Raw genomic sequence first — 21,718 nt, 5'->3', positions numbered from 1 at the left:
TGTGATCTACGAAGTGAGGCTAATCAAAGGCGTATGACATAGCTGACGCATGCCCAGGTGCGCATCGATGCAAGACTAGTGCTCGCTAAAAGTGACAAGCTTTCTGCCAGGGGGTGAGCATGTCCACCATCCCAGCAAAACGCTGATCATGGACGTCTCCTTTGAGCGTGAAGGGATCAACGTGTTGTAAGTAGAATAATCACATTCCAGAGTAACCGAGGGGTATCTATATAGGAAAAGAAGCATACTCCAACCAACACCTGTCGAGGGCTGTACGACACGACCTTCTTCTCGTAAACATACCCATATTATTATTCTGGTCGCCATGCCTGCCCTCATGGCTTCCCTCTCTTCGCATGAAGAATGTAGCTGAATAGGTGGAATATCTTTTTAGCTTGTTTTGAAAAGTGCCGCAACGCGAAGAAGCTTGACAGAACAGAACGGCCGGATCAAGTTACTGTAACCCCTCGTCGACCCCAGGGAATGGGCCGAGCTCTGACAGGCGATGAACCTCCATCGGCAATGTTCATGCTACTACACTGTCAGCCCAATGGTAACCATCGACTTGCACACCGTTGGTCCTGTACAACTCCTCTTCAGACTCTGACCCATCGTCGGACCCGGTATCCAGAAGAGCATACTGGTTGACCAAAGGTGCAGGCTTCATAGGCATGCGAGTGACGGGAGTGTGGGCCTTTTTGGGCTGAGGTAGCGGTCCAGCGCATTCATCCGGATAGTACTCGATGCGCATGCCCTTGTATACAGTACGCGACATCATGCAGGTCCTGGCGAACAGAGCGTTGTGGATAGAGTTGGTCGAGATGTACGCATCGCCATTTTTGAAGTAGACGTCTACCACGATGAGGTTGTGGATGTGGTCGAGATGGTCACGGATCTGATCTGTAGTGACCTTGCCTGCAACGCCTCGGACAACAAGGTTTCGCGTAGCGCCGCCGGTGATCTTGTTGGACACGTGCGGTGGTACGTGGAATTGTCGGTCGCTCCAACGGAATTCAAGCTAGCATGGTCAGCTTCTTTCATGCCTTGGGGTAGGTGCGTATCTCACCCTCTTCATGTGTAAATATATGTCGTTACGCTTAGCATAAGCAAGAAAGTCGGCAGCTCCTTCGATGAAAGATACCGTTGCAGATCTGTCGTTGCGGAGGAATATGTCCAGCAGTCTGCCGCCACGGACAATGCTGGCCAGGTCCTTATGTGTGGTACGCTCGGAAAGGTTGGTGATTAGGACAGTGCGCTGATCGTGGAGTGGTATACGCTGGGCTGGTCCGCGGTTTAGATCGTCATATTCGTCGGGTGGACTGTCTGGGTCGCCGGTGAAAGACTCGGATTCCCCATAGCTGACGACTCGATGGAACGATGCTGAAGGTCTAGGGTGGAGTCCATGGCTGGCAGAGGTATAGTCGGACCCTTTTGGGTAACGAGCTGATGCAGGCGCTGCTACAGGAGTAGCCTGCGATCTGGCATGTGTGTGTTGCGATTCATAATCGTAACTAGACGGTTCTTCGTTCGAAGCCCCATTCTCGCCCTGCAGCAGTGTATCCAAGGTTTCGTTCGTCAGGCCTCCACGGAACAGAGCGCTCTTGAGAAGGTCTAGACACGGTCAGAAACAGATAGTATTGCGCTGGAGCAGGGATGTACGTACGGTACTCTCGCACTGCTTGGGTCTGTGGGCAAATGGATCGTTAGCATTTTTGCACATAAATACAGAAAACAGAGTAAGCTGGAGGGGTGGTGGACAAAGTTTGAAAGTTCGGAGTGATGTTGGGTGCAGTAAAACGTACCATGTACTCATGTTCTGCCTTGCTGATGGTGACATTGTCAGAGAGATCAGTGCCGTAGCTGACCGGCTGGTTGGAAGTATGCTGTTGATAAGAGTCAGCTCTACCGAAGCCAGACGCATAGCTACTGCCTGAGGGGTTACCGACAAATTCAGCCCTAAAACTCTAATCAGCAAACAGCCCGGCGCATAACACAGTGCAAGATAGTGTGCACTCACTTGCGTAGAAGAGCGTCGAAATAGGATTTGCCTATGGTTACGGTGGCCATGGCATAGGTGAAGAAGAGCGAGGTGCTCGGGGCCGAGGATGGCTTCGCAACGTACTTTCGGGGTGTTGATCAGTGAATTGGGCAGGCTATGGTAGTTATCAGTGACGGGCAGCAGGTCCAAGCTCGCCCTAGCGCTCCACAACTCCACAGGGCTGGGAAGGCGCCATGGATGGCCTTCCGCGACGCGACCCCGGATTGCTTATGCAGCCCTGTGCATCTATGTATACAGCGTGATCAACGTCCATGTTTCTTTTTTTGCGCCGTTTGCACAACTCCCTGATGGTGTGACGAAAACACGTCCACCAACCTTCCACGTTGCAAACAAGCGCTGTGCGACACCCATCGGTTGCGTGCGACATGGTGATAGGCACGAATGGGCGCGGCGTAGCGGCATCGATCCCCCGCTAGCGTCCATGGCGTATCAAATTTCTGGACAGGCGCGCCTCTCCGCCGCTCATGGAACCGAACACGCCTCAACACCAGCTGGCCAAGCAGATCGCTGCCGGCAATGGCAGCCTGGGTCTCAGCTCGCCCTGGTCGCAAATCACCGACAATCCCTTCTTCACCGCCGTATGATTCACCCTGGGGCCACTGCGTGCTTGCTGGACGTGTGCTCACTGATGCCATAGGGCTTCGGTCTCGCAGCGCTTGGGGTTGCGGCGCGGACGGGCCAGAAGGGACTCCAACATGGCGCCGCGTTTGTGCGCCGCCGCATGCTCGTCGATCTCGAAATAACTCGCCATGACGACGCCTATCCCTGGGTCCTCCAATGGATGACTAACTACCACCGCGCACAGCAAGCCGGCACCAGGCCACTCGTGCGCAACGGCGTCCTCTCCAAGGTCCTCAATCGCATCGACCCGCGCATGCACCACCTCCAAGTCCAGACGTACACGCCGCAGGATGGACCCTCGCACGCCGCCCACTTCTCCTTCGTACCGGGGCCGGGCAAGCACTTCTTGCGCTACAAGAACGCTTTCATCCTCGTCGACCGGCAGCGAGAGCGCAATAGCCTGAACGTCAAGGATGGCGTACCCTTCGAGACGATCAACCTCACGACCCTCTACTCGCACCGCGACGTCTTCGAAGACATCTTCGCCGAGGCGCACCAGATATACCAGCAGTCGCAGGAAGGCAAGACTGTCATATACAACTCCATGGGCACCATGTGGCAGCCCTTTGGCGACGCCAAGCGGAAGCGGCCCCTCGATTCGGTGGTCCTTGAGCGCGGTGTCAAGGAGCGCATTGTAGAGGATATGGAGGCCTTCATCGCGTCACGCAAGTGGTACCTAGATCGCGGCATACCATACAGGCGAGGCTACTTGTTGTATGGGCCGCCGGGTACGGGAAAGAGCTCCTTCATCCAGGCTGTTGCAGGTCATCTCGACTTCAATATTGCCATTTTGAATGTCAGCGAGCGTGGTCTCACAGACGATAGGTTGAACCATTTGCTGACCAAAGTCCCGCGACGGACTGTAGTGCTGCTGGAAGATGTTGACGTCGCATTCATGAACCGTAAGACGCCTGGTGCAGACGGATTCGCTAGCGCCTCGGTCACCTTCTCCGGGCTGCTCAACGCTCTCGACGGTGTTGCCAGCGCTGAGGAGCGGATCATCTTCCTGACTACAAACCACGTCGAAAGACTAGACGAAGCGCTCATCCGACCTGGGCGCGTGGACATGACGGTAAGACTCGGTGAAGCAACAGAGTTCCAAATCGAGCAGCTTTGGGACCGATTCTATGCAGAGTTCGATGCAGGCGGGCAAGCGAAGCAGAGATTTATGGCTAAAGTGAGAGAGTTGGGCCTCATCGACTCGGTGAGTACTGCAGCGCTACAGGGGTTGTTCCTCTACAACAAGGACGACACCGAGGGCGCTATTGCGATGGTTGAGGGCCTCACCGCTGGTCGCAAAGCCGAAAACCACGTGGGGATACCCGGTCACGTTGACGTGAACGAAGTGACGTCACGCTGAGCGTTGGGAACCCGTAGAAATATGTAAAACTCCGAATGCAAACGCTGCGGCTCTGTTCGCTCGGACGTGCAGATGTCAATCAGTCTTGGTCTGTAAGGGTGCCGGGATTTCGAAGCATGCAGGCGTGTGATGGTATGCAGGCGGCTCGCGCGCGCGGGAGCGTGCGAGGCTTTTTTCCTGGGAACTCCACATCGTCGCCCGGATCTAACCGCTTACCGTGAAGACACTGCACTCGCCATTGGATGACTCAAGCAGTATTCCATCATTGACCTAATTCTGGACCGCTTCCCGCGCTTCCATCTAATCAGATCATCGAAAAGCGTGAGGCCCAACACATGGCTGCCGGTGGTTTTATCTGATCATCTGATTCCGACGTCGCGCGAGGCCGCTTTGGCGCGACAAACGGAGCACTTGTACACGCGCCCCTGGCCACACCCGGGCACCCACCCATACATATGGCTAACGAGGACGGGTGCGGGTCATCTTCGTCGCTTGCTCTCTCGCCTGCCCATCCTTCTGGAAACACGCGACACGACCGTCCTCCCGTCTCGCCAGGCAGCTACGAGTTGCAGCCTCTGCCTGACAAAGCAAAGAAAGCAAGGAACATAGCCACGTCCGAAACCCCTTCTGATGACGATCTTGATTCGCCCGCTGGCCGCCCCGAGACTCCTACACGATCCGTCAAGACAGCAATGTCAAGAGTACCTCTCTTGGTGAGATCGAGCCCGGCGCAGGGAACAGGTACGCAAACTATTCTTCCTTGTCAAGCGCCATGGTCGTCAATCGCCCCTCGGCCTTGGACGGGTGCACAGGAGCAACGATGCACACGGCGCACAGAACCTCATTCGCTACACGTGCTGACCCCAACCTCAGGTTCATATGGCGGCCTACCTATTCTTTCCTCCAGTCCAGAGGAGTCTGATGAAAATAATGTGATTAAAAACTCAAGAAAGAAAAAAGGGAAGAGCAGACTTTCGCATAGTGAGCCCTCACTACTTTCGGATCACCACCAAAATGATTCAACACGGAGTGAGCCAATCCTTTCAGGCGCTACCAAGTCACGTCGCAGGACGGGTGACGCCAGTCGTAGCAGCACGACGCTCGGTGTAGCCTCTAGTGGCCAGGACTTTGAAGCTAGGTTCAACGCAAGCGGTCTTGATCCTTCTACCGCTGGCGCGCCACTGTTTGACAACTCAACCTCATCGAGCAGTACGCTAGACGATAATGAATCCTCCGAGGACGACGATTTACACGATATGAAGGGTAGCCCGTCCGATAATTCGCCCTACGCTCAAGTGAGGGCATCCGTCGCTGCTACCGACGACCTCTCCCTATCCATTGATACCCCGCGCATGTGGTTCCTATCGATTCTATTTTCCATTGCCGGTTCTTCAACCAACTTGTTCTTTTCCCTACGATACCCTAGCGTCAGCCTTACTCCTATTATTGCACTACTACTCGTCCACCCTCTCGGTCTGCTCTGGGACCAACTCTTCAAACGACACGACGATCCTGAAGAAACCTTTGTCGATGGTTGCTCTCAAACAACATCGCATCCTCCACAGGCAAAAGCCACTTGGAAACGCCGGTTACGGCTCTGGCTAGGCCAAGGCCGTTGGAATGAAAAGGAACACTGCTGCGTATACGTCAGTAGCAATGTATCCTTCGGCTTTGCCTTTGCGACAGATGTAAGTGTCATCTATGCAGCCATGTATGGTATGCTGACAATCCAAGGTCATCGTTGAGCAAGTGAAGTTCTACAAGCAAGACCTTGGCATCATGTACCAAGTATTGCTCATCCTCTCCACACAAATACTTGGCTACTCCCTCGCCGGTATCACCAGACGTTACCTGGTCCGACCCAGCGGCATGATCTGGCCGAGCACACTGGTATCAACCGCCATGTTCACCGCGTTACATAAAGATGAGAACAAGCCTGCCGATGGCTGGACCATCGCTCCACGCAAGTTCTTCTCGCGCATATTCATGGGATCCGTTGCATTCTACTTCCTACCTGGTCTCCTATTCCCGGCATTGAGTTACTTCAATGTCATCACTTGGTTCGCGCCAAAGAGCGTCGTTGTTGCCAACTTGGTACGTTTGTTGCTTGTCTGAATGGACAGAGAGCTGACCTGAGCAGTTCGGAATCTCATCTGGTCTTGGATTGTTTCCAGTGACTTTCGATTGGGCGCAAATCGCATACATCGGCTCCCCGTTGATTACGCCATTCTGGGCTGCTATGAACATTCTTGGAGGCCTCGTAGGCGTGATGTGGATTGCAGCGCCAATCATGTGTAAGTAGTTCAGGAGGTTTGACTACTTGTGCTAACAGCTCTTAGACTACAAGAACGTCCTCTACTCATCCTACATGCCCATCTTATCATCCGCCGTATGGGATAATCGCGGCAAGCCGTACGACGTCAGCAAGATCTTGACCGAGAACTTCCTCTTTGACGAAGAAGCGTACAAGCAATACAGCCGCGTCTACCTCCCGATTACATACGTATTGAGCTACGCCCTACAGTTCGCCGGTCTTACAGCTCTGCTTTCGCACACTGGCCTTTGGTACGGGAAGGATATCTGGAGGCAATGGCGTCGCTCTTGGGCTGAGATCCGGAAGGAATCAGCAGCTGACTACCAGCCACTTGTGAATGGTACCGACAACAACAGCCAACCAACTTCCCCTGCAATGTTGCGACACAGGCCCAGTACGACTTCAGATCCAGACGTGGAAGACTTGCTATCTGCAGAAGATGTGCACAATCGACTCATGCGCAAATACGAGGACGTGCCGATAACTTGGTACCTTTTGACTGGCATCAGTATGGCCGCAGTTGGCATGTTCGTCGTCGAGTACTACCCCGTCCATCTACCCTGGTACGGCCTCTTGCTAGCACTTGGCATCGGCGCAGTCCTCTTCGTTCCCATCGGCATCGTCATGGCCATTACAAACCAACAAAGCAGCATCTACCTCATCTGCCAACTGATCTGCGGTGTTGTATTCCCCGGTCGACCCGTCGCAAACATGGTCTTTACAACCTTCGGCTACATCTCAGCAACCCAAGGCCTCAAGTTTGCTTCCGATCTCAAGCTCGGCCACTACATGAAGATCCCACCTAGAATCCTCTTCAAGCTCCAACTCTCCGTCACCATCATCTCCAGTCTAACACAAATCGGCGTTCTTAACTGGATGCTGAACAACATCCCCGGTATCTGCACACCCTCGGCCATCAACGGCTTCAACTGCCCTATCGCCCGCGTGCACTTCAACGGAAGTATCCTCTGGGGTGTTGTCGGCCCCGGAAAGTTCTTCGGTCCTGGCGCACTCTACCAACACTTGATCTGGGCCTTCCCCATCGGCGCCATCGCACCCGTCATACTCTGGTACCTCGCCCGCGGCAGCCGCAAGTCCATTCTCAGTAAAGTCAACCTCGCCGTGGTGTTTGGTAGCTTGAGCTGGATTCCACCAGCCACCGGACTCAACTTCTCCGTTTGGGCGATTGTGTGCTACATCTTCAACTATGAGATCCGCAACCGGAGGAACGCGTGGTGGAAGAAGTACAACATGATGCTTAGCGCGGCCTTGGACTCTGGGCTCGCGTTTGGTGTTGTCGTTATCTTCTTTGGCATTGTGTACCCGGGCTGGATGAGTAACTTCAAGTGGTGGGGTACGGAGGTTTACAAACAGGTAAGTCAGCCACATACAACCTGGGCTTCATTGGATACAAAAGCTAACATCATCGATAGGGTTGTGACTGGCAAGCCTGCCCATACAAAGAAGTTCCCAAAGGCGAAACCTTTGGACCTGGGAGTTGGTGATTCGTTGATTACACGCATTGAGCTTGCTTACTTGCATTGGCATATGCATTAGACGACCGGCGTTCATGAGTGGAGTTTGGGATAGACATTCTGTTGGATACACCACATTAATCGTTTGAGCGGATTGGATACGCTCGCGACTTTGCATGTTATTTTTAGGTACTGTCGTTGGATACAATGAATCTCATTGCTGCCCACTCTTTGATGGTTCTTGTTAGATTGAACGCTAAGTAGGACACCCCCGTCGACGAACTCACTCGCCCGCCACGCCACCGCTCCTATCTATCCCTCCTTGACAGCAAAAAAGGTAAACCACAGCAAATAATACAAAGGTGTAGCAAAAGGTAATCGAGCCCACCGCGATTTGAACGCGGATCTCCCGCAATGCTGAGCTGGCTTTGTGCCTATCTTATTTGTACCAGACAAGCCGGTCACTTTCACTTGACGGGATCCTGAACTCGGTTCTCAACTTTATTTTCGCGCACGCTGAGACGATGCGCTGGCGAGCCAGCTCGTTGAGATGCGGGTGTCTTTCCATTGGACCATAGGCTCTTGGTGCTTTGATGGGAGAGGGGTGAGTTGGAGGACATGGATAGTACAGAGTCATGGGTCTGATACATAAGGGAAAGGGATTTTAGAAGATGACTGCTAATTGTATGCGTAGGCTCTTGGAGCGGTCGATGTTCGCAGGGAGCATCTCACTCCACCGCCTCTATCTATCACCAACCTATTTGGACCACCCAAGCATAAAAAAGACACCACCACCCGACTATACCCCAGCAAAAAAAGAAAGAAAAGGAATGAATGAGCCCACCGCGACTTGAACGCGGATCCCCCACAATTTCGGCAAGGCTGCCCACGGATTCGAAACACAACTTGGCGAAAGCTCAGACGGTTTCTCAGCCTTGTTCGTTCGCACGCTGAGACGATGCGATGGCAGCCTTGCGCGGTTTGAGATGTGGGTGTCTTACCGTTGGACTATGGGCTCTTGGGATGGGAGGTTTGATGGAGATGTGGGGGGTTGGAGGGATGGTATGGTATGGATCTGGTATATGAGAGTGGTGTCTGGGGGTTGACTGACTGCTGGATGTGTGGAGAGGTGGTTGGAGCGGTAAAGGTGCGATTAGAGGACTTGCAAAAAATGTGGATGAAGGTTTGGCACAGAAGATGTGAAGAAGGGCTCCAGCACATTATCAAAAGCAGAGAAGGGATCATTGGTATGTGTATCATTCTTCATTAAACTCCGTCCTTCAATTAAGATCGCTCGAGCTGACTATCTAGGATTGAAGCTCATATGTTTCACAGTATCTCCGTCGTGGCAATACCGTAGCCATTCGCTACCTTCTCACGAGGCCTCCAGGCGACAGAAACATCGCATACTCTGCGCGCCAAATAGATCCCAGATTATATCCTTCCAAGCAACTCCGACTGATCCCGCTCAACGATGCCAGCCTCGCATTAAGTCAGTTTTACATCGGTCTTTAACTCCCAGTACCTGCCACCGATCATCGCACTGGCCAATGCCGAGGCGCGCTTTGCCATCTCCATCTCTTCGGTCTCGATGGTCATCTTAGCAACACCACCGTGGCACTCGAACTTTCCAGCCCAGACATCTGGCCACTTTGGAGCGGAGTAGGCGTTGCTTGCCGTAACTTTCAGGTGCCAGGACCCGTCGTAGCCAATGAGAAAGCCGGCGACGTGCTCGAAACGGTAGGCTTTCATAGAAGTATGATGCTCGAATGTGCCGATCTAGAGGGGTGTTAGCGATCGTCTGCTTGGAGGGTATGTGATGACCTACGAAGACTTCAAGACCCTTGCGCCACACGACGAGCTGAACGTCCTTCTTACCGAATACAGTCTTGAAGGTGTTGACCGTGGGGTTAACGAATGACTTGAGCGTCGCCGGCGAAATGTTGTACAGAGCGGTGACAACGGCATCTTGGAGCTTCAGTGCGCCGTCTTCTTTCATTGTCGCAGCATACTCGGCAAGATCGATAATGTGAGCATGACTGGGTGGGCCACTTGAAGGTAGGGTTTCGAAGTCATTCGTGTAGGAAAGAGTGCTGCTGTCGCTTCTTCCAGAGTCGCTCTTGCCCGGCGAATCGGGTTGAATGTCAGTACCAGCAGGGGACGGAAGACCGCTGCTGTCGGTGTCGATTTCCATAGGAGTGCTGTCGATATGGCTAGTCATTGCAGCGGTACGGCCGATAGGTTGCGCGTGGTGTCGTGTGTATCTCTCGAGATTGGTGTCAATGTTAGAATGTTGTAGCTGCAAGCGTCTGAATCTCGTAGTTACCGGCATGGTACAAGATATATGAGTACAACAGTTGGGCACGCTAGCTTCTGGTGAGCGATGAGATCCAAGAGAGAGGAGTGATGAGCATGAAGTCTGACGAGGAGCGATGAAAGATGATGGGTGAAGAGCTGCCCTATGTGAAGCGTGTAGGCGTTTGCCATGCGGGTCACACAAGTAGCGCTAGCGGGCATGGTCGGTGAGAGCCGGAGGAAGGCGCGACGGTGAGAACAATAACTCATATCTACTATCTAACATGTTCTTAGCCGCTTGAGGGCGATTTGAAAGCATTATTCCTCGATTTTCGATGTCCTGCAAGCTGTACTACTAGGATCTTGGAGTATTGAGGAAGTGAGTGAGCCTGCTACCACAGTTTGGGCAGACGTCGACAAAGGGTATGTAAGATGAAAGAACATCGTAAACGGAACGTAGTCTCAGAGACTTTTGTTGCGAGGAACAAAGTCATTGTTCAGACTAAGAACAGGTTGTTGTCCTTTAGCGTCACGGAAAAGTTATTGACAGTTTTGCGACAGTAAGGTCATGATGTATATTGACTACTCTAGCAGTAGGTGAGAAGTTTCTCTTGGATAATCAGTAACTCCACGTTTCCTCCATTTCAAGATGTTGAAGGAGTGTGTGTGCAGAGACTGCTGCCCACACAGATATGAGGATGCTTCAGTCAGCCTCGGCGGTCTCGATGTCCCATTTAGAGCCTGCATCAGCGCTCCAGCACTCGTTGACGATGATATACTCGCTCAGAATACCTGCATACTCTGCCATCTGTTTCTTGTCACCGGCGATCAACTCTCGGTTGATGCCGGCCCTGATGAACGTCTCAGACCATGCGTGCTCATGCTCTCGCCTAGTATACCTGCCGAAGCTGGCAGAGTCGAGACTCCAAGATCCGTCGTAGTTGATAGTGCAACAAACGAGGTTGTCCCATTCTAGACAATCCTCTTTCTCATACTCGATGAACTGGCCAACCTGAAGCGTGAGGACGATGTAAGTATAGGTATGTGTCATAATGAGGTACACCCTGTTTCGTTTGGGTCACGTACCAAAACTTGAGTTCTCTGCTTCCAAACAATGAGCTGCATCTTGGATCGTCCTTCAAACGATTGAACGAGCTTGAAAGAGTCGGTGCCGCCGCTGAGGAATGTTTCTAGGGTGTCCTTCGAGATCTTGAACAACATAGTGGCCACTGCATCTTGAATTTTGAGATCGTACTGTTCTTCGCCGTCGAACAGGGCCTCCCTGAGGGGGCCGACCTTGATGATATGCGCATGACTTGAAGGTAAGTGCGCGGGCAGTCGCTCGTAGACCTTGAGAAACGGCGCGGTGAGGAAATCGGGTTTGGTGTAGATGGTTGTGCTGGGAGGCTTGGGAGTGCCGCCATCAGGGTTCGGAACGGTTGCCATCTCGTTGTTGGCAATGGATTCTTGTGAGGTTGATGTGTGTTGTGTGGGAAGCAAGACTTGGTCCAAAGTTGTTTTGATTTCATACCAAAAGCTTGGACCACGAGAGGAGAAGCAAACGGCGGTGACAGTGCGCGCAAGTCAAGGTGAACGAGGATACTCCACTTCTGCCCAATCATAGAGAGAAATCTGATGTTTGGCGCGTTGACTGGGAAATTAGTAAGCGGTGCGAAATGGGCAGATGTATTCTCAGGACTAGAGGCGAAGTAATCGTGCTCGTTCATTAAATCTCCTTCAGTAGTTTGGACTGGGTCAGTAGATGAGAGTTGAAGAAGAAGACACATCATGAAGATGAATTTCAAAGTATTCCAGTGACATATGAGAATCTGGAGACATGTAAAAGCCAGGAGAAGCTCGCACTATCTAGAAGTCCAGCATAGTATCCTTCCCGCTTCCTCGCTTGACTGATCACAGTATGACTTACTCCTCCCAGTGAAACTCCCTGGTCCAGCGCTTAGAGTCCCAGTACTGACCCGCCAACAGGTGATCAGCAACTTGCGTGGCCAGCATTGCCCGCTCCGGCTGGCCTTCAGTAGTCTCGAAACGGAGAGCCGCCAAGTGACCACCGACATTGACCGTGTTTCCTGCCCAGACATTCTCCCAGGTGAAGAAGCCGATCATTTCGACGGAGAAGTAGTCGCGGTAGGCTGCGTAGGTGATCTTCCAGGCTCCGGTCGCATCAATAGAGCAACGGAGGAGATTATCGAACTCCAGCCAACCCTGAACTTTGGCGTACTGGCCTACCTATGAGTAGTTTCGTTAGTGTCATGGATTGCTATACGCTTTCCCCAACTGTCACTTACCAGAACTTCGTTGCCTTTCTTCTTGATAATGATACGATTGTAGTAGCGATCGGTCTTAGATTCAAAGTCCATGTGGAAGGCCTTGGTAGGATGGAAGAACTTGGTGAGAGTTTTCTTGGAGACTTGATGAAGAGTTGTAACGATGGCGTCTTGGATCTTGATGTCGGTGATGACCTCGCCGTCGTTCTCCTTGAAGGTAGTAAGATCGATGATGTGGGGGTGATTGGCTGGAGCAGTGGAAGGAAGGTCGGCAAAGCTATCGACAAACTGGATGTGGTGGACCATCGTGCTGAAATTGATCTGTACTGAGTCGTGTTGTGTTGTGTTGTGTTGTGTTGTGTTGTGAGAATCTTGGTGAGGGAGACGTGTGCTTTATATAGAGAGAGGCTCTGCACGATACCAGCATGTAGTCACCCTGGCGTCTCCCGTGCAAACGGTCCCAGTGGCGAAATCTCTCACCGCATAGCCTTATTAGGAAAGTACCTGCAAGTCTATTTGTCCTTCTCTCACCGTGATCATAGTGCTAGAGGTAATATTGGTATGTTTACTGCCTGAACAAACGCACTGAAGGTTACACATGAGGCTCTTAATGCTGCATTCTGTCGTCATAGTATACGATACATCCGGGTTCAGCTGTCTCCCATGATCCTGCGCAGCATCAGCACTTCGTGCTTTGTGACGAAGACGCTGTTAAGTGCCACCGACGCATCAGCAGGCGACTGTGACCCCATGTTGTCAAGCGCATCGACCAGATCACGCATCTTTGCGCTCTCCCAGCCTCCTTTGTCATCGGTCCAGAAAACGCGTTTGATGCCCACAGACGCCATGTAGGATATGCATCGGTAGCAGGGTCGGGGAGCCAGGACGGTCGGTCGCTTCTCGTCTTTTGTTGGTGGCGGCGGGTGCTTGGTACGTGCTGGCCTCGCCGGCTCTGGACTGGTGAGCTCGTCGTGCAATGAACCTGTGGCAGGGCGCGATGGAGGTATCGTCGCGGCGTCTTCGCCTGGCTCTTCGCAGTACACCTTCGGCGCACATTGCCAGCCCAGTCTTACGACGTACAGATCGGCTCCGTTCAAACGTGGGCTCTTGGTCCTGTCTTTGACATTGCGAGAACTCTGTCCAGTCTGTCCCTTCGGCATGAGCATTGGCTGACTCCTGGCAGTTGGGAGATTCTGTCTTCCATTCTGTGACCGTCAGCATATGTAATAACAGTGCTTGGACGACGCACCTTTCCTGCTTTATCACGATTATTGGATGACACTTCCGGCGACGAAGAAACTTCAGAAGCGCTCGACGCTGAAGACTGATTATAGCATGGAGCTACGATGGTCTGCTTACGCGCATGTTGTCGACCACTGTGTTTGTGTTGTCCATTGTTGGACTTGTTGCCAAGCTTGTGATGATGATGATTCTTCCCGTTCTTCAGGCGGTGTTTCTCCGTACTGTTCGCTTCCGATAAGACCACGTTCTCGTTCTTCTCCTGGTCGTGAAACACAAGATTCAGTCTCGCGCGGTCCAGATGCAGAGGATTCAAATCGCCACTCTTGAACACCGGACTGGGCACTGCCAGAGGCGGCGGTGGACTGGGCCAGTGCGACCTCGCAGATGGCCTTGACGTACGAGTTGATTGCTTCCCTTGGTAGTCGTGACTTTCGTTTAGAATCACCCGATAGTTTAAAGCACGGTTTTTCGGAGGACACCGCGCTAGAAGCCAGCGTGCTGGAAGCCGAGAGAGCAGAGTGAATCGCCATCATCTCGCTATGCATAGATAACGGAGTGTTGGCGAGCTTTCCTCCACCGCCCATGCTTTCAAACGGCGTAAACGTCTTATTCATATGACTCTCAGGTTTACCTAACTCTCGCTTAATCGAGGAACGCAGTGGAAGGCGCCCAGTCTTCAGGGCACCACCGTCAAAGCCAGAGCGATGATCATTGTAACCCTGACCGATGACTTTACCGCCACGAACTATGATGGCTCCATGTCGGTAGCGCAAAGGCGACTTAGCGGCCTGCTCGAGGCAGAGGTTGAGGTAGTTATCAGTCTTCATGTTGATGGACGGCAGGTGTGACTGGACCTTCGATGAGATGTTGTTAAAGGCTGGTATTGCGAGTAAGTACTGGAAATTTTTGATTGTCTTCGTGAAGAAACTGATAACAGAGTCGTATTTGGCAGCTAGTGAGACGTGTTCTGGATGCACAAGGAAGCGTGGGTATGAGTCTTGACGCGCAAGGAAATGGCACCCGGGTTAGCGTCTTGGCAACACTCAAGCTTCCAGCGCTCTTCCCTCTTCACACCTCCATCGCAGACGAACGCGTCATTATGGAATCACAATCAGCCTGCGCAACCCTATAATTTATACGAAAGTTATTGTATATACAAAAAGTCCCAATGATCAACAAGCGGACGCCTACTCGGCCCAGACAACCGCGCTGAGACCGTCCTCGTTCTCCGGAATGCCGGCAGCCCCGATCCTAAGGTCCGCAACGCGCTCTCCCAACTTGCCAGTCGCCGGATCTCTTGGTACGATAGCTACGTTCGAAGTAGTTTGGTCGCCAATGGCGACGAAGTCACCGGCCTTGTTGATGTCGAAAGTACGCGGGTATGTGCCGTAGGACGATGTGAGGGCAGTCCATGTCAGGCTTCCGTTAGGAGAGATGCTGAACTGGGTGATTGAGTCGTTAGGCTTGAATTTCTTGTCGTTTCGGTTGCTGGTGTAAACGAAGTTTCCCTTGACCTTGATCTCACCGACCTTGGTACCAGAGACGGCGGTGGCGTTGCCTTGGTACGGTGTGAGCGTCTGCTTCAGGGTCAGAGACATGCAGCCTCCCGATGCAGGGTATGACACCGCCCATGCCGACACGCTGTTTGAGAGCTCGTTGGCGATGAAGAGGACGGTGCCGTCTGCAGCTCTGCGAACGCGCGAGTTCGCTCCTGCCGGCGCCCAGAAGGCGCCGTGCCTTGGTCCTGTTCCAGGTGGCGGCAAAGCAGCACCGCATTCTGTGAGATTGCCAGTTGTCTGGTCAATCTTGTTGATTCTGATCTTATCGGTTCCGAGATCAGGTACGATCAAGAAGTCGCCAGACGGGTCCACAAAAGCATGATGCGGGTGAGGAGCTTCTTGTCGGTAAGGGTTGACGCTTTTGCCAGTGTACTTGATTGTCTGAAGCGGCTGTCCGCCATTCAATGGCAGCTTGAAGGTTGTCAACTGCGAAGTTTGGCTTCGGTCGATTAGCAACATTCGTGTGTTCTCAGGCTGCTGACTTACTAGTGGGCATTGGCGATGAAGCTTCTTCCATCCGGACCACCATAGAGCGTTGTCGCAACCACACCCTGAGGTGTAGAGCCCTTTCCGATGGATGTCACGTTGCCGTTCGCACCCGTGGAGAAGGACACCAAGTTTCCGCCTCCTTGGCCCTGGAAGACCTCATCCGGAATGTAGAGCGCCTTTCCAGCACTGTCATACGTAATCCAACTAGGCAGCTTGTTGCCAGTAGAGGCTGAACTACTGAGAGTCAAGGCATTGCTGTTGAACGACAGGTAGTTGATGGTGCCGGAGTAGTGCGTCGCCCACAAGTTTGCAGCACTTGCGGCCGTGCCGAACAGCGGTAGAAGGAGTGAATGCGAATGGACCATGATGATTATGGTTTGCGAGTCAGGATGTATCTGTCACTGGCTTTGAAGCACAGGGAAGTAGCATCGTTTTGTATGTTCGACGTGTGTTCTTTGACATTTCCACCAGACCGCCTCGCGTCACGCGCCCGCACTCGACATTTCGGAGCTACGACGATGAAACACCTGACTACACCCTCTTGGACTAAACAACCGACTCCATCATGCGTTTTGCTGAAAGCGAGGGTGCCACTTCAGCCTCGGTGAGTATGCGAATGTCCAAGCCGGTTAAAGGCCGCACGTCGGACAATATATAGCAATCTACAGCCATGTTTCGAGCAGGGGTACAACGTTTCAGCCGGTTGCCGACCCCAGGTTGATCAACATGGCGAAATTGCAGTAGCCTTGCATTTCGGTCTTTCATCTCGGGCACGCGCATGTTAAGATCTCTTGGCCAGGCCTTATACCGGGAATGCAGCCGCCACGCCGCTGCCCTACGTCGGTACGTGGATGCGGCTGCAGCGCACCTGGCCACGTGTGTGGGTATAGACGAGGTGGCATCTCTTAATCTTCCTGCGACCAATCTTTGCCAAGAGGTAAATCAAGCTGAAGCCACCGCTTCTTGGTATAGCCGTAGCTTGGAAGTTGTCGTGCGATAGAGGCAAGATCTGTTATTACCAGTACCGAATCCTCTTGGAATCTCCACGGTTCCGACGAAGAATCCAAGGAAAGAGCAAGGTTTTCACTCTGGGCATTCTCACCCCTTCATCGCAGTCATGTCTCCTGGTCAGACATGTTTTCTGGGTCTTCAGCCGTAGTGTATTGGGTCAATATGTATCTCATGATCAGAATCCACCTCTAGGATTCAAGCAATCCATAAGTATCGCGAGGACGTTAGCGGATGAACTTTTCCTGGGCAGCCAAGCCACTTTCCGACTTCCAGAATGATGAAAGAACACTACACATGGCTCTTTGCAGCCTTCGCTCTCATTTCTTGCACTACCGCTGCGAATTCCACATTGAGCGAATGTCTTGAGTCTCGCCAAGTTCCTGTATATGCTGCAGGCACCAAGAACTATACTCAGGCAGTCAAGCCCTTCAATCTTCGTTTACCATTCAAACCGGCTTCCTACGTCGTTCCACAGACCGTCAAACATGTCCAAGATGCTGTGTCTTGCGGAGTTGAGAGCGGTGTTCAAGTCACTCCCAAGTGCGGAGGCCACAGCTACGGATCACATGGTCTTGGAGGCGAAGATGGACATTTGATCGTCGACATGCGCCGCTTTAACAGTGTCACCGTTGACCAAGAAGCACACACAGCTGTCGTGGGAGCTGGCGGTAGACTGGGCAACATTGCTTTGGCTCTTTACGACCAAGGCAAGCAAGCCATCAGTCACGGAACATGTCCTGGGTAGGTATCCATCCTCATCAACAACATCATATATGTACTAACACTCATCAGCGTCGGTGTAAGTGGTCTCACTCTTCACGGAGGCTATGGCATGTCCTCTCGCCTGCACGGCCTGACTCTCGACCAACTTGTCTCCGCGACCGTGGTCCTCCACAACAGCAGCGTGGTAACCGCCTCACCAACCTCGTACCCAGACCTCTTCTGGGCCCTACGAGGCGCCGGCGCCGCCTTCGGCATCGTCACCGACTTCAAATTCAAGACTTTCAACGCACCGGAGAGCAACCTCGTATTCTCCTACAACCTCTCCCCATCCAACACATCGCAACTCGCCAACATCCTGACCGTCCTCCAAAACTTCACCATCCACGACCAACCCCCAGAGCTAAACATGCGCATGTTCCTCCCCAACCAACTAACCGGTGTATACTACGGCAACCGCAGCGCCTTCGACACCATCATGAACCCGCTGCTTACCAAACTCAACATCCCTCTTGAGGGACGCGGCGCCGGCACCGTCTCAACGAAGAAATGGATCGATACTTTGACGTCCTTTTCCAATGGCCCGTTGCCCCAACCCGAAATATACGACTACCACGAGAACTTCTACGCCAAGTCACTGATGCCGGAATACCTCTCCCCCGCTGCCATGACCGCCCTCGCAGACTACTACTTCACCACCGCGCGCAACATCCGTGGCCGATCCTGGTACCTCCTCATCGACATGCACGGCGGCTCCGGCTCTGCCATCTCCAAAGTACCCGCGGACGAGACGTCGTACTCGCACCGCAACGCCGTCTTCAAGATGCAGTTCAATGACCGCATTTTCCCCGACAGCGCGACGTACACGCCTAAGATGATGGAGTTCTTGAATGGCTGGGTCGATGCGATTGAAAAGGCGAGTGAGGGCGAGCAGTTTGGCATGTATATCAATTATGCGGATACGAATCTTACTAAGGCGGATGCGCATTCGAGGTATTGGGGGGAGCATTATGAGAGGTTGGTGGGGATTAAGGGGGTGTATGATCCGCAGAAGGTGTTCGAGGGGCCGCAGTTGGTAGGGAGTTAGATCTTTTAGTTGTAGGGGTAGACTTTTGAACTGAATGCGAGACATATGAACATGAGAATGGTTGAGAAAGAAGTGATCTGCTTGCTCGAGAAGAAAGTCTATACGGCCTACAAATACACATTTACACATCTGGATCTGTGTCTACAAGAACTCGATGCCGACGCCGAAGCTCAGTCCTTTCCTGCCTTCCTCCTTGGCCCTCATGACGAGTGGAAGAGAGAAGTTGATCTCGAACCTCGCAACAGGGTGTGCGTAGACGAGACCTAGACCAGCTGCTGCACTGGGGAGTTCAGCAGTGAGGCTGGAAAAGGACTTTTGAATCGCGCCGGTTACGTCGCTTGAGCTGCCGAATAATCCGTCTTCTTTCTTGGAGTTGGGGTTCTTGAGTGCGAGGAGGCGGCCACCGTTTATGAAAGCTTGGAGACGGAGAGGAGTTTCCTTGCCGACGCGCGGAATAGGGAGGAGGAGCGATGCGCCACCGGCAGCGTAAATGTCACCACCTAGTGCGTCAGCGCCGTCACGCGGGCCAAGACCGGCGATGCGGAAACCGCGGACATTGTTGGGGCCGCCGAGCTGGAAGCGGTCGTTGATGCGCGAGGCCTGGGGTTGGCTCTCTCCGCCCAGAGCCATAGGGTAGAGAAGTCCACCACGTAGACCAGCAGTAAGCGTGATGCCTGTGTTGCCGAAGGGTAGAGCGACTTGCGACTCTGCCTCTGACTTCCAGTATGCGGTGTCGCCCTTCAGCGGTCCCCAACCTGCGAGTTCGGATACGGTCTTCAAGAAGTAGCCGCTGCTAGGCAGGAGAGGGTAGTCGCGCTTGTCGTTGACCCAGGTATGCGAGATGCTCGACTTGAATGAGTCACCAGCATCTGCGCGAACAGAGGGCGATGCGTTCTCAGCCAGACTAGTCACCTGTCGCCAGATGCCGGAGTAGCCAAACTCGTGTGTCGCGCCGTTCTTCATCCTCCATAGCAGCTTTGAGTTTCCGCCCTTGAGGACTTCCTCATGGCTTGCCCAGCTCTTCAGTGTCGAACTCGCGAATCCGTTGACCTGGAACTTGAGATCGGGGTTACTGAGGATGGGACTGTCGAAGGCGAGGGAGTAGGCCGACCGTGTTCGCGTGCCCAACGATCCGTGTGCGTTCAGCGTCTCGGCTCCACCAAGCAGATTTCGAAGTTCGGCGTGGACGTAGGCATCGGCTTCAGAGGCTCCAGCTTCGGTTCCGGTCTTGATGGTGTAGTTGCCGCGCTCTTGGGCCGAGATGTACACGTCAACATCCGTGGGAGAGGAAGAGGCGACGGTCTGGTTCGGACGGTCGAGGTAGACTGATATTGGCGACTTGAAGATACCTAGCCCACGTTAGACAAATGCGAGCCCCTCCGTCGCGTACTAACGTACCGAAACGGTTGAGCTTATCGGTAGCTTCGCCGACTTCCTTTATCGCATCTTCGAGAGTGTATGGCTGGTCCCGGTTTGCGCTCAGCAGGGGGTCGACTACTCGCTCGAGGAAGCTTCTTCGTGTGCGGTTGGCGTGAAGGATGCGGACCGACGATATCGTCACGGGTAGCGACGAGTTGTCTTCAATCTAGCACAGCCTCAGCAACAGCCCCAATTGAATGTCCAGAATGCATACCAGCTCTCCCAGCCTCTCCTTCGACCTCTGCTGCTGGGCGTAGAGCCGCGCATTGAGCTCATCCTGCTGGCGCTTCTGCTCGTTCAGGTCCGTCTTGTTCTTGAGCCTTTCGAAGACCTGGGGCCCAATTAGCGATGTGCCATTACTCCCACGATGCACGCCTACTCACATCGTCTTCATGCGGCGAAGCCATTGGGCTGTCTGTGTCTGCGTGCGTGATGCTTGGCGTTGTTCAGAAACCTTGAACTTTGGATCGCCGCGGGCGGCGGATGCACGTGCGCTTACTCTCCAACTGTTCCAAGGTCGTCTGGACGTGCGACCCCAACTCTTTCACCAACAACCTAATTCACCTATCGCGCCTGCCTTTGTGATTCTTATCCTTTGTCTATCGCGGGGTAATCACTGAAAAACGTGCCACACCTTCTGCACTGTTATCTGGTGGCCACCTATACAGCGCATCCGATAGTCGACGTCAACTATCTCCGCCCAGGAACACGTCGACTACCCCAACCACCCACTCACTCACTCTTTCCCCACATTCACATACCATGGCGACGCCAGCAGCCACCAAGCGCCTCACAAGAGAATACGCTTCCATCTCCAAATCACCACCGCCATTCATTACTGCACACCCTTCGGATAGGAACATCCTAGAATGGCACTACATCATCACCGGCCCACCAGACACACCTTACCACGGCGGCCAGTACTGGGGCACGCTGAACTTCCCGCCCGACTATCCCTTTGCGCCGCCCGCAATCCGCATGCACACACCGTCCGGTCGATTCCAGCCCAGCAGCCGGCTGTGCCTCAGCATCTCCGACTTCCACCCTAAGAGCTTCAACCCCGCATGGGAAGTCAGCACAATTCTGACGGGCCTGCTGAGTTTCATGACCAGCGACGAGATTACTACGGGTAGCGTCCGGGCATCAGAAGCAGAGCGGAAACTCTTCGCCAAGCGCACACGGTGGTGGAACAGCACAGGCGGCGGCAGCAAAGCATCTGGGTCAGACAACGCCGGTGGTCGCCAGAACGGCAATATCCGGGCAGGAGATGGTGGCGCAAAGTTTAGACACGAGTGGCCAGACGTGGACGAGGAGAATCTCAAGTGGATGAAGGAGAACCGCATCGACCCCCTCACGGGCCTACCACGGCCGGCAGCACCAACCCCTTCGCAGCAGCCAGCCTGCTCGCCCGACGTCTCCGGCCTGCGACGACGCCCCGGCACAAGCGCAACGGTTGTCCAGGATGCAGCGCAAATAGCACGCGATGCAGGTCAAGGCTGGCTGAGCCGCAACAAATGGAGGATGGTCCTCGGAGCGATGATGCTATACATCCTAGTCGCGAGGGTACTAGGCGACGGTGCAATCGCAACTCCTGCTTAGATGGACTGGTCATCACAGGATAGGGCATAGTATAAGGATAGTAGGGTAATGTGCATCAGCGGAAGACACAGGTCACGATTCGTTCAAATCGGCATTTACTTTGGCGTTGGCGGGCGCTCGGCATACCCAAGTTTCAGTCGAGCACTCTGTATGATACCTTTGATAGTAGCAAACAAGGACATA

General features: G+C 53.4%; 11 protein-coding genes across 11 annotated transcripts; 4 read left to right on the top strand and 7 right to left on the bottom strand.

Moving 5' to 3' along the window:
* Nucleotides 1-526: 526 nt before the first annotated feature.
* Nucleotides 527-2,067, bottom strand: J4E93_000932 (uncharacterized protein; the record flags this gene model as incomplete). The annotated part of the gene is made up of 5 exons (XM_049338888.1): nucleotides 527-1,018; nucleotides 1,067-1,611; nucleotides 1,664-1,685; nucleotides 1,803-1,956; nucleotides 2,018-2,067. 5 exons carry the CDS (start codon nucleotides 2,065-2,067, stop codon nucleotides 527-529), a joined length of 1,263 nt encoding a protein of 420 aa, XP_049204773.1.
* Nucleotides 2,068-2,523: 456 nt separating this feature from the next.
* J4E93_000931 (uncharacterized protein) lies at nucleotides 2,524-4,040 on the top strand (the record flags this gene model as incomplete). The annotated part of the gene is made up of 2 exons (XM_049338887.1): nucleotides 2,524-2,637; nucleotides 2,697-4,040. The coding sequence occupies 2 exons, from the start codon at nucleotides 2,524-2,526 to the stop codon at nucleotides 4,038-4,040; spliced, it is 1,458 nt and encodes a 485-aa protein (XP_049204772.1).
* Nucleotides 4,041-4,495: 455 nt separating this feature from the next.
* J4E93_000930 (uncharacterized protein) lies at nucleotides 4,496-7,859 on the top strand (the record flags this gene model as incomplete). The annotated part of the gene is made up of 6 exons (XM_049338886.1): nucleotides 4,496-4,781; nucleotides 4,914-5,728; nucleotides 5,775-6,134; nucleotides 6,181-6,334; nucleotides 6,380-7,728; nucleotides 7,788-7,859. The coding sequence occupies 6 exons, from the start codon at nucleotides 4,496-4,498 to the stop codon at nucleotides 7,857-7,859; spliced, it is 3,036 nt and encodes a 1,011-aa protein (XP_049204771.1).
* Nucleotides 7,860-9,317: 1,458 nt separating this feature from the next.
* J4E93_000929 (uncharacterized protein) lies at nucleotides 9,318-10,050 on the bottom strand (the record flags this gene model as incomplete). Its single annotated transcript, XM_049338885.1, has 2 exons — nucleotides 9,318-9,608; nucleotides 9,658-10,050. The coding sequence occupies 2 exons, from the start codon at nucleotides 10,048-10,050 to the stop codon at nucleotides 9,318-9,320; spliced, it is 684 nt and encodes a 227-aa protein (XP_049204770.1).
* Nucleotides 10,051-10,827: 777 nt separating this feature from the next.
* J4E93_000928 (uncharacterized protein) lies at nucleotides 10,828-11,570 on the bottom strand (the record flags this gene model as incomplete). Its single annotated transcript, XM_049338884.1, has 2 exons — nucleotides 10,828-11,136; nucleotides 11,211-11,570. The coding sequence occupies 2 exons, from the start codon at nucleotides 11,568-11,570 to the stop codon at nucleotides 10,828-10,830; spliced, it is 669 nt and encodes a 222-aa protein (XP_049204769.1).
* A 477-nt stretch (nucleotides 11,571-12,047) lies between these two features.
* J4E93_000927 (uncharacterized protein) lies at nucleotides 12,048-12,715 on the bottom strand (the record flags this gene model as incomplete). Its single annotated transcript, XM_049338883.1, has 2 exons — nucleotides 12,048-12,371; nucleotides 12,431-12,715. 2 exons carry the CDS (start codon nucleotides 12,713-12,715, stop codon nucleotides 12,048-12,050), a joined length of 609 nt encoding a protein of 202 aa, XP_049204768.1.
* Nucleotides 12,716-13,059: 344 nt separating this feature from the next.
* J4E93_000926 (uncharacterized protein) lies at nucleotides 13,060-13,774 on the bottom strand (the record flags this gene model as incomplete). Its single annotated transcript, XM_049338882.1, has 2 exons — nucleotides 13,060-13,578; nucleotides 13,769-13,774. The coding sequence occupies 2 exons, from the start codon at nucleotides 13,772-13,774 to the stop codon at nucleotides 13,060-13,062; spliced, it is 525 nt and encodes a 174-aa protein (XP_049204767.1).
* Nucleotides 13,775-14,838: 1,064 nt separating this feature from the next.
* On the bottom strand, nucleotides 14,839-16,064 carry J4E93_000925 (uncharacterized protein; the record flags this gene model as incomplete). Its single annotated transcript, XM_049338881.1, has 2 exons — nucleotides 14,839-15,649; nucleotides 15,697-16,064. The coding sequence occupies 2 exons, from the start codon at nucleotides 16,062-16,064 to the stop codon at nucleotides 14,839-14,841; spliced, it is 1,179 nt and encodes a 392-aa protein (XP_049204766.1).
* A 920-nt stretch (nucleotides 16,065-16,984) lies between these two features.
* Nucleotides 16,985-18,517, top strand: J4E93_000924 (uncharacterized protein; the record flags this gene model as incomplete). The annotated part of the gene is made up of 2 exons (XM_049338880.1): nucleotides 16,985-17,451; nucleotides 17,503-18,517. The coding sequence occupies 2 exons, from the start codon at nucleotides 16,985-16,987 to the stop codon at nucleotides 18,515-18,517; spliced, it is 1,482 nt and encodes a 493-aa protein (XP_049204765.1).
* Nucleotides 18,518-18,658: 141 nt separating this feature from the next.
* On the bottom strand, nucleotides 18,659-20,343 carry J4E93_000923 (uncharacterized protein; the record flags this gene model as incomplete). The annotated part of the gene is made up of 4 exons (XM_049338879.1): nucleotides 18,659-19,866; nucleotides 19,916-20,102; nucleotides 20,151-20,267; nucleotides 20,320-20,343. The coding sequence occupies 4 exons, from the start codon at nucleotides 20,341-20,343 to the stop codon at nucleotides 18,659-18,661; spliced, it is 1,536 nt and encodes a 511-aa protein (XP_049204764.1).
* A 355-nt stretch (nucleotides 20,344-20,698) lies between these two features.
* Nucleotides 20,699-21,535, top strand: J4E93_000922 (uncharacterized protein; the record flags this gene model as incomplete). Its single annotated transcript, XM_049338878.1, has 1 exon — nucleotides 20,699-21,535. The coding sequence occupies one exon, from the start codon at nucleotides 20,699-20,701 to the stop codon at nucleotides 21,533-21,535; it is 837 nt and encodes a 278-aa protein (XP_049204763.1).
* Nucleotides 21,536-21,718: the final 183 nt, after the last annotated feature.

Source organism: Alternaria ventricosa (genome assembly GCF_023758065.1).
Source record: "Alternaria ventricosa strain BMP 2768 chromosome Unknown scaffold_1, whole genome shotgun sequence".
In the NCBI taxonomy this organism is placed as follows: domain Eukaryota; kingdom Fungi; phylum Ascomycota; class Dothideomycetes; order Pleosporales; family Pleosporaceae; genus Alternaria; species Alternaria ventricosa.
Note: the sequence above shows the minus strand (reverse complement) of the source record. Positions and strands in the feature narration are given on the sequence as shown.